The 10,000-nt window shown below is 41.3% G+C and overlaps 2 protein-coding genes across 2 annotated transcripts in view; one reads left to right on the forward strand and one right to left on the reverse strand.

The window, feature by feature from the left end:
* The window catches only part of fsd2 (fibronectin type III and SPRY domain containing 2), an 18,531-nt gene extending 9,621 nt beyond the window's left edge, over nt 1-8,910 (forward strand). Inside the window, exons 10-15 of the mRNA XM_016535880.1 lie at nt 381-533; nt 601-751; nt 1,837-1,970; nt 5,795-5,927; nt 5,988-6,164; nt 8,398-8,910. Of these exons, the coding sequence (XP_016391366.1) occupies nt 381-533; nt 601-751; nt 1,837-1,970; nt 5,795-5,927; nt 5,988-6,164; nt 8,398-8,635 (986 nt within the window). The 3' untranslated portion in view covers nt 8,636-8,910. The remainder of the gene's footprint in view (nt 1-380; nt 534-600; nt 752-1,836; nt 1,971-5,794; nt 5,928-5,987; nt 6,165-8,397) is intronic.
* LOC107726334 (high affinity cAMP-specific and IBMX-insensitive 3',5'-cyclic phosphodiesterase 8A) overlaps nt 8,810-10,000 on the reverse strand; it is a 33,230-nt gene continuing 32,039 nt past the window's right edge. The window contains 1 exon segment of the mRNA XM_074560128.1: nt 8,810-8,910. Within this exon segment, the coding sequence (XP_074416229.1) occupies nt 8,810-8,910 (101 nt within the window).

Here is a 10,000-nt window from a genome sequence, read left to right on the forward strand (position 1 = left end):
TGTAGAATCGGTGGGCGGAGCTAAACAGGCAGCGCTGTAGAATCGGTGGGCGGAGCTAAACAGGCAGCGATGTAGAAGCAGGCGTTGATCTTCTGCGGAGGCGGCGCTTATCCACACTATTACATCATAGATAGGAACATTCCACAAGCTGTGGTTTTGGCAGATCGGCTTCAATATAAGCTGTTTTTAGACTAACAACAAAGTTTTGGGTTCTGAAACTTACAGGATGTTTTTATAGAACAATGACCTTTTATGTCAAAAGATCAAGAGAATTTTGGTTTCTCAGTTCATGACCCCTTTAATAGAAACATCCAGGAGTGTGTGTGGAGCTGAACTCTGCAGGACTGGAGCTGCTCACTCACACACACGTGTCCAGTCAGCTCTGTGTGTGTTTGCAGTGTCTCAGCTGAAGGTGAAGGAGACGCACTGCACCGTGTCTGATCTGCTTCCTAACGCTCAGTATGAGCTCTGGGTCACAGCCACCAACACCACAGGCATCAGCCCTGCCAGCGAGAGGGCCGTTTACATGACGGGTACGTGCCGCTCATCTGCAGAGCCGCTGTAGTGGACGAGTGTGTAACGCTGTGTGTGTGTGTGCAGTTCCCTCTCCTCCGGTTCTCAAGCCGCGGCAGTGCGTGAGCAGCCTGGACGCGGCACTGATCCGCTGGGACTCTGGAAACACCAACCCGGTGGAGTCGTACACGCTGGAGTTTCACCGGACCCACGCAGACGGCGGCTGCTCCGCCACAGAGTCAGTGAGCTTCATTACAAACTTCAGAATGAGTCCAGAGATGAGTGTTCTGGCATCATGTACTCACCCTCACATCGTCCAAACCGTACCACTTTCTGCCCAACAGAGAAGATGTTTCGAAGAATGTTTCAGCTCATATTATGAGTCAGTGGGACCCAAAGCTGCAAAAAGAAGAAAGATAGTGTGACTCCATATTCCAAGTCTCCTGAAACGACACAATCACAATTTATATCATGATAATTTAGTCTGTATTCAATGTAATATCAAGTCAAAACACTGATCAACGCACATACAAGGGCTGGCCGTAAAGTATCCAGCCATCTAATATGAAAAATAGAGACATTTATCAAAGAAGATACAAGAAACTTGTTTCAGTTTCAGTTTCCTTCAAAGGTGAATTAAGTTTGGGAAAAGCCAGGATGTTTTCCTCGTAGTGCATCTCTCATCTCATATTTTTCATATTACATGGCTGGATACTTTCCAGACAAGTCAAGTCACTTTTATTTATATAGAGCTTTTAACAATACAGATGGTGTCAAAGCAGCTTTATAGCATCAAAATAGGAAAATAGTGCGTCAATAATGCAGAAGGACAATAGTAAACACTCAATGTTCAGTTAAAGGCAGTTCATCGTTGAGTTCAGTGATGTCATCATCGTCAAGCTCAGTTCAGATTAAATAGTATCTGTGCAATCAAGTCCACGATATCGCTGGAAATTAAGTGTCCCCAACTAACTAAGCAAGAGGAACCAGAACTCCATCGGTGTCAGAATGGAGAAAAAACCTTGGGAGAAACCAGGCTCAGTTCTCCTCTGTAGCAGAGTTGTGTAAGAAAAAATTTAAATGAGAGTACAAACCAGCAGAGACAGGGTCAGTCTGTCCAAACCCAGTCCTGATTATATTACAGAAAACAGAGCAGAATAACAGCGGGGCTAGTGGGTAACTAACTAGCTAAACCAACTAATCTCCAAATAATGTCACTAACCTGCGAACGCTGGTGCTCCGAAGCGCTCAGTGCAGATTTGGAGATCCATCTGATCACCTGTTTGAGATGAAGGCAGTGAAGCGTCCGCTCTCTTCCGGCAGGTCCGTCGTGGCGATCCCGTCCTGCGAGTGTCTGGTGCAGCTGCAGCCCTGGAAGCACTACATCATCCACATCAGAGCCGTGAACATCGGCGGCCCGAGCGACCGCAGCGAGCCCATCACCGTCTCCACCACAGGTTCCCACAACACCTGACATTCAGTTCAAGCTTCAATCCACGTTTATTTGTATAGCCCTTTTCATGATAGAAATTATTGCAAAGCAGCTTTACAGAAAATTCAAGTTTCTACATTATATTTAGGAGTAGCTTATCAGTGGTGACTATGTCAAGTTGATGTCCATATCATGCAGTTAGTTAATGTCATGTAATCAAACAGACAGTCAACACTTAACAGCAATGCTTATATTTTGCAATCAAACTTATAGCAAAGTTTGGTAGTTCTGGATGTTGATTCAGTTTTGGCATCATCTGAGGTCCTCTGAGGGGTAGGCATAATCTCTTCTCAGATCTTCGTAAGGGCTGGATCCAGACTGAAGCTTGTGTAATTCCTAGTTACCTTGTGTCTGAACCCCCAATGTTATCCAGAAGGTTATTCCAGAGTTTGGGAGCCAAATGTGAAAAAGCTCTACCTCCTTTAGTGGACTTTGCTATCCTAGGTACTACCAAAAGTCCAGAGTTTTGCGACCTTAGGGAGCGTGATGGATTGTAGCGTGGTAGAAGACTAGTTAGGTACGCAGGAGCTAACCCATTAAGGGCCTTATAGGCAAGTAATAATATTTTGTAAATGATACGGAACTTAATAGGTAGCCAGCGCAGAGACTGTAAAATTGGGGTAATATCATATTTTCTTGACCTGGTAAGGACTCTAGCCGCTGCATTCTGGACCACCTGTAGCTTGTTTATTGAAGATGCAGGACAACCACATAGCAGTGCATTACAATAGTCCAGTCTAGAGGACATGAATGCATGAACTAGCTTTTCTGCATCAGAAACAGGTAACATATTTCGTAACTTGGCAATGTTTCTAAGATGGAAGAATACTGTTTTTGTAACATGGGAAATATGATTTTCAAAAGACAAGTTGCTATCTAATATAACACCCAGATTTTTGACTGTAGAGGAAGTAACAGTACATCCATCTAGTTGCAAATTGTAATCCAAGAGATTCTGTGTACTGTCTTTTGGTCCAATAAGTAATATCTCTGTCTTATCCGAATTTAATAGGAGAAAATTATTGGTCATCCAATCTTTTAAATTTAACACATTCTGTTAGCTTAGATAATTTAGAAGTTTCATCTGGTCTTGTTGAGATATATAGTTGAGTATCATCAGCATAACAGTGGAAACTAATCCCGTATTTTCTAATAATATTACCAAGGGGCAACATGTATATCGAAAATAGCAGAGGACCTAGGACAGATCCTTGTGGCACTCCATATTTTACTGGTGATAATCGAGATGACTCCCCATTTAAATGAACAAAGTGGTAGCGATCGGACAGGTAGGATCTAAACCATCTTAAAGCCTGCCCTTGAATACCTGTATAGTTTTGTAATCGATCTATGAGTATGTCATGATCTATAGTGTCGAACGCAGCACTAAGATCAAGTAAAACTAGCAATGAGATACAGCCTTGGTCTGACGCAAGAAGCAAGTCATTTGTAATTTTAACAAGTGCAGTTTCTGTGCTATGGTGGGGCCTGAAACCTGACTGAAATTCTTCATAGAGATAATTTTTTTGCAGGAAGGAGCGCAATTGAGCAGACACAACTTTTTCTAAAATTTTAGACATAAAAGGAAGATTTGAGATGGGTCTGTAATTTGCCAGTTCACTAGGATCTAGTTGTGGTTTCTTAATAAGAGGCTTAATAACCGCCAGCTTGAATGGTTTTGGGACGTGACCTAAAGACAACGACGAGTTAATAATATTGAGAAGCGGTTCTTCTGCTACAGGTAACAACTCTTTCAGTAATTTAGTGGGTACAGGATCTAACAGACATGTTGTTGGTTTAGATGCAGTGATAAGTTTATTTAGCTCTTCCTGTCCTATAATTGTAAAGCACTGCAGTTTATCTTTTGGTGCGATGAATGAAGCTGAAGTATTATACGCTGTAGAATCTACATTTGTTATTGTATTTCTGATGTTATCTATTTTATCAGTGAAGAAATTCATAAAGTCATTACTATTAAACTGTGAGGGAATATGTAGGTCGGGTGGCGTCTGGTTATTTGTTAATCTAGCCACTGTGCTAAATAAAAACCTTGGATTGTTTTGGTTATTTTCTATGAGTTTGTGGATATGCTCGGCCCTGGCAGCTTTTAGAGCCTGTCTATAGCTGGACATACTGTTTTTCCACGCAATTCTAAAAACTTCCAAGTTAGTTTTTCTCCATTTGCGCTCAAGACTACGAGTTTTTTTCTTGAGAGAATGGGTATTACTGTTGTACCATGGCGCAGTACGTTTTTCTCTAACCTTTTTCAATTTGATGGGGGCAACAGCTTCTAATGTATTAGAGAAGATAGTGCCCATGTTGCTAGTCATTTCGTCTAGTTCATGTGTACTTATGGGTACACAGAGCAGTTGAGATAAATCAGGCAGGTTATTTGTGAATCTGTCTTTGGTGGCTGGAACAATAGTTCTGCCCAGACGATAACGCGGAGCGATATAGTTAATATCAGTAATACGCAGCATGCACGATACAAGGAAATGGTCAGTAACATCATCACTTTGAGGTACGATATCTATATCAGTAAGATCAATTCCATGCGATATAATTAAATCTAGCGTATGATTAAAACGATGAGTGGGCCCGGAGACGTTTTGCTTGACTCCAAAAGAGTTTATTAGGTCAGTAAACGCAAGTCCTAATGCATCATTTGTATTATCAACGTGAATGTTAAAATCTCCGACAATTAGCGCTTTATCAACAGTAACCAATAGGTCTGAGAGAAAATCTGCAAATTCTTTTAGGAAATCTGTATATGGCCCTGGTGGTCTATACACAGTAGCCAGAGCAAGAGATACAATAGATTTCTTTTGCATATCTGACAGTGTAACATTAAGCAGAAGTATTTCGAATGAGTTAAACCTGTATCCTGTCTTCTGAGTAACATTGAGAATATCACTATATATTGTTGCAACACCGCCGCCACGACCAGTCTGACGGGGCTCATGCTTATAACAGTAGCTTGGTGGAGTAGACTCATTTAGACCAATATAATCATTAGGTTTTAGCCAGGTTTCAGTCAAGCAGAGTACATCAAAACGATTATCTGTGATCATTTCATTTACAATAACTGCTTTGGGTGAGAGTGATCTAATGTTTAGGAGCCCAAACTTTAAAAATTGTTTTTGTTCATTTATTTTACATTTTTCTGGTTTAATCACGATAAGATTTTTTCTAGATCCTGCATTAAATTTATATTTTGACCTCACTATTCGGGGAACAGACACAGTCTTTATAGATTGGACAGCACAAGTACTTCTATCATTTAAGCGGGTAGAACAAAAGTCATCAGGGCAGTTATTTGAGATTTGACTTACTAGTCATATGGAGCGTAGCGTCCTGGAGATGTTGTCCGACATGAGTTCCGCTCCGACTCTGCTGGGGTGCAGGCCATCAGCGCGAAAAAGCCTAGGACGCTCCCAGAAAAGATTCCAATTATTAACAAAGAGCAGTTTCTGTTCTTTACACCATGACAATAACCATTCATTTAAAGCAAAAAGTCTACTGAACCTTTCATGTCCTTAGCTTAGATAATTTAGAAGTTTCATCTGGTCTTGTTGAGATATATAGTTGAGTATCATCAGCATAACAGTGGAAACTAATCCCGCATTTCCTAATAATATTACCAAGGAGCAACATGTATATCGAAAATAGCAGTGGACCTAGGACAGATCCTTGTGGCTCTCCGTACTTCACTGCCGATAACTGAGATGATTCCCTGTTTAAATATGAACGCACCTGACGAACACTTGTGTGTGACGTGTGTGAGTACAGGTACGTTCTTCCAACTGCTGGAAGACACAGCGCATCCAAGCCTGTCGCTGTCAACCGACGGCCTCACCATGTTCTACCTGGATGAAGATCTTCCCATCAGTCACATGACCTTCAGCGACAACACCTTCAACAGGTGAGGCAGCAGCGGGTCAGTCGGGTCGGGTCGGAGCCGCTAACACTGTGTCTCTTGCAGGTGCGTGGCGGTTCTGGGTGACCTGGTGCCCATCAGAGGCCAGTATTACTGGGAGATCGATGTGGACGAGAGCGCAGAGTTCCGCGTGGGCGTGGCATACGAGGACACACAGCGCAACTCGTACCTGGGCGGGAACAACACGTCCTGGTGCATGAGACACATCCTCACACCGTCCAGGTGCGTCGCCTCGCAGAACCACAGCAAACGGTTCAAACAATGAAAGTGCATTTCTCTTGGAATATGGGCGAAAGCATTAAAATGTTTACTTTAAACATTTGTGCTATGCAACACGTGCATCTGCAAGCGCGTTACTCAGCCTGCGGCACTTGCGCTTTAAAATTACTAAGTGTAAACATTTAAACAATTGAAATCACTGAAATATGAGACACTAACCCTACTATTGTGTGCCATTTGTGCAGAGTTGGCAGATTTTCGCAACAACACCCGCTCAATTGCTACTCAAAACTAGGCCAAACATCTTCCTTTAGATCCTGCGGCTGCTGTTCTTGGCTGGTCAGCTTCCTTGCAGCGTCTTAGCCATGCTTTCCGACTGCCTATACAGTATGGTATGATGATTGCAAAAAAATCTATTCTTTGCGTGTGGAAGAAAAAGTCGAAGACACTATTCAAAACTTGGTTGTCAGAACTCTCCTCCACCCTGCATGTGGAAAGACTTAGATATAGTATTTCTGGAAATATAGATCAGTTTGATGCTTCCTGGAGGCCTCTTTTCAATCACCTGTTAAAAACTTCTAATAACGGCGATACTATCTGAAATTTAATTTTCTATTCTTGTAATTGCTATTTTCTTTAATTTCCATGTCAGTCTTAATATGTTCAGATTTTTTCTCTCTAAATTTCATTTCAGTATTTGACTTTTTCTTTTCCTCAATTATTTGTCAAAATTAGCGACAATGTTGACACTGTTGCAAATCTATTCGCTCTCTGTTACTATGGTCATTTTCCTTAAGTAATGCCCTTGTGAGGTTAAAAAGGCTTAGGTTGTTACCTATTATTATTATTATTATTATTTTATAATTGTTATTAGTACAATATTATTTCACCTTGTCTATGATTTCATATTGTGCAAAAAGTTGCTTTGAACCCCTTTGCCTCTACTTGGTGATGTGGTTATCTGCTAAACTGAATTTAATTGAAGGAGTTTTCTTTATATCCGTGCAGCTTTTAGTGGGCAGAAATTATTCATTCATTCAAAAAGAAGCCTGGATGAATGTGTAATAGAATGTGATGTGCTTGGTGCAAGTGCACTTATTATAAGTGTATAATTCAGTGGCTGGAGTTGGGTTAATACTCCTTGACAATTTCTGTTGCTACTTTCTGATTACGTTTCTGGCTACATTTAAAATCAAAACATATTGATCATTTAATAATTGTTGTAATGCTAAAGTGTTTGCTTTCAACTTCCAAATAGGTGTCCAGTGATTGATAAATAAATATTTGATTTATGAATATTGTACCCTAATTGAAGTAGCTGTTTAAATAGGATCATGATTTTGCATACCATTGCATGAATGACTGCCTGACACATAATATATTATTATATTTATGACTAACAATCAAATGATTAAAGTAGTTAGAAACTAGTTGCTATGAATTCCTGTATATCAGTTGTCTTCTTATGAATGACTTGTTTGTCACTGAGTCAGTGCTGCTGATGCACAGTAGGCCCTTTGTTACCAAACACCAAGTAATTAAATGAGGATACAATTATGAGTCATTCGCAAACTGTAAAAAAACTAACCTTCATCTGGGAGATCACAGGGATATGTGAATATCTGATCTGTTAACTGGTTGCTTATGTCAGATTTATTGCATGACTCGTAGAGAAAAGCTGTTGCTATCAAACATTGTTCACTTGTTCACAAACATCAGTGTATTGGTGAAGAGAGAGATCAAATAGGCCAATTGATGGAAGGTTTGTGAAGAAATTTCATGCTCCCTTGTAAAAGTATTTTTTAGTATTTTTAAAATACAGTAGTTTATTTTGATACTTGGTGTGGCTGCTGTATTTTGTAGTTTATTTTGATACACTTAAAATTAAAGTATTTGGTATTTTATTTTAAAATACATTTTGATGCATCTTTGCCCAACCCTGCCAAGGGGTAAAATACACGTTTTTTTAAATGGGGTTCCCCGGTACAATTAGCATGACAGGCGGGGCTAAATATCACGTTATTGGGGTCGCTTCAACTCAACGACATGAAAAACAACCCGTGACAACACTGTTAAAGTAAACCAATGTTGCAGGAAAACGGCAGACTTGTCAACACTGCATCTGTGAGCTCATCATGTTTTCACTAAGGTCCTATAGCATGAATGAGGGGGAATGGTGAGGTATTCGTGTCTATCTAGAGTCTATCTGAACGCTCAGGCTTCTCTCCTCCTGCAGGCACAAATACGAGTTCCTGCACAACGGCTGGACGCCAGACATCCGCATCACAGTGCAGCCGCTGCGGATCGGTGTGTTCCTCGATTACACCCGCGGGATCCTGTCCTTCTACAACGCAGCGCTGCGGCAGCACCTCTACACCTTCAGCTGTCAGTTCCTGCACTACGTTCAGCCGTGTTTCGCGCTGGATAACCCCGGAGCGCTGACGCTCCGCACCGGACTGACCGCGCCGCCCTGAGCCCACGAACAGGACTTAGATCTCAACTGATCTAGAGCTGAATAAACCACAGCCAGCATCTGTGTGGAGTTTCTTTCGTTTATTATTCCATAGGAACAGTTACACAGCAGTCCTGCCAGTAAAACATGTGATCAAATAAAGTCTGTGGTGCTGCAGTTCTGCGCAGACATGCGTTTAGATAGAGCTCTTATTCCCGCTGCGCATGCGCTCCTCCTCATCTGATGAATCTCCTCCTGCTGGAGTCTTCATCATCTTCATCATCAGCTGTTCTTCAGCTGCAGGGAGATCAGAGACTTCATCAGCTCATTCTTCACTTCAGCTTCAAGAGTACAAGTCGTTATTGTGTTTAAACTAGGGCTGCCCTCGACTAAGGATTTTTCTGGTCGACTAGTAGTCGTTCATTTGAAGCATTAGTCGACTAGTCGCACTATTATTAATAAACCATTTAAATCATAATGAGCCTTTAATTGCCTGCATTGCCTAATAAGCGCTCAAGCGCATGCATAAAGCTTGCCACAGCACACCGCAGAAGTAATGATTATGAATGTGTCAGGGGAAAACGGTAAGGAGGCTGCATTAACATTTTAATAATGTGCTGATAAACTAGTGTTTTCGGTTTAAGAGATGAACTCGGCGACACGGACTCATCTCCACAGTTGTGATGCGCCTGTATGCACATTTCATACGGATTACATAATCTGGGAATTTTTTTCAATTTGAATGGGATCATTTGAAAGACATTTCGCTCTCTATAGATATATTTTTCATATAAAGGCAAGTATACACGGAGTTTTGCGCTCAAGTTCACAGAGACCGAAAGTGCATCCTGTTTGCTCTTCTGTTTTGTTATTGTGAGTGCACAAAAAAGAAACGTAGAGTCTTTACAGAGATGTATTACTCTTATCTGTATGAGCAAACATGAGGAGTATTTTAACATCGAGTGAGCCTCCATCTGTCTGCAGTGAGCTACTGTTCAGCTCCACACAGACACTTGAACAGAGCACATTTCTCTTGGTTAACATCAGATTGAGCGGCCATGTAAAGTTGCTGCTACTAACATATTTCAGATGATAAGCCATATTTGAGGTTGATGAATGATAGGCAAGTGTTTGGATGTTCTGCCTGATGTACTGTACAGTATTACCACAAAGACCAGCCATCACGGACTGCGTGACTTTGCCTGGGGATTAAAAAAAATTATAATTTCCACAACTAAGCGACTAATAAAATTTTGGTCGACCAAGCCTCTTCTCGTCAGCTAACAGTTAGTCGATTATTAGGGGGCAGCCCTAGTTTATACACACCTCTCTGTGTGAGTGAGTGAGTGAGTGTGTATGTGAGTGAGTGAGTGTGTGTGTGTGTGTG

The sequence above is a fragment of the Sinocyclocheilus rhinocerous genome, unplaced genomic scaffold (assembly GCF_001515625.1).
Source record: "Sinocyclocheilus rhinocerous isolate Xijiao unplaced genomic scaffold, SAMN03320098_v1.1 scaffold4532, whole genome shotgun sequence".
Taxonomy (NCBI): domain Eukaryota; kingdom Metazoa; phylum Chordata; class Actinopteri; order Cypriniformes; family Cyprinidae; genus Sinocyclocheilus; species Sinocyclocheilus rhinocerous.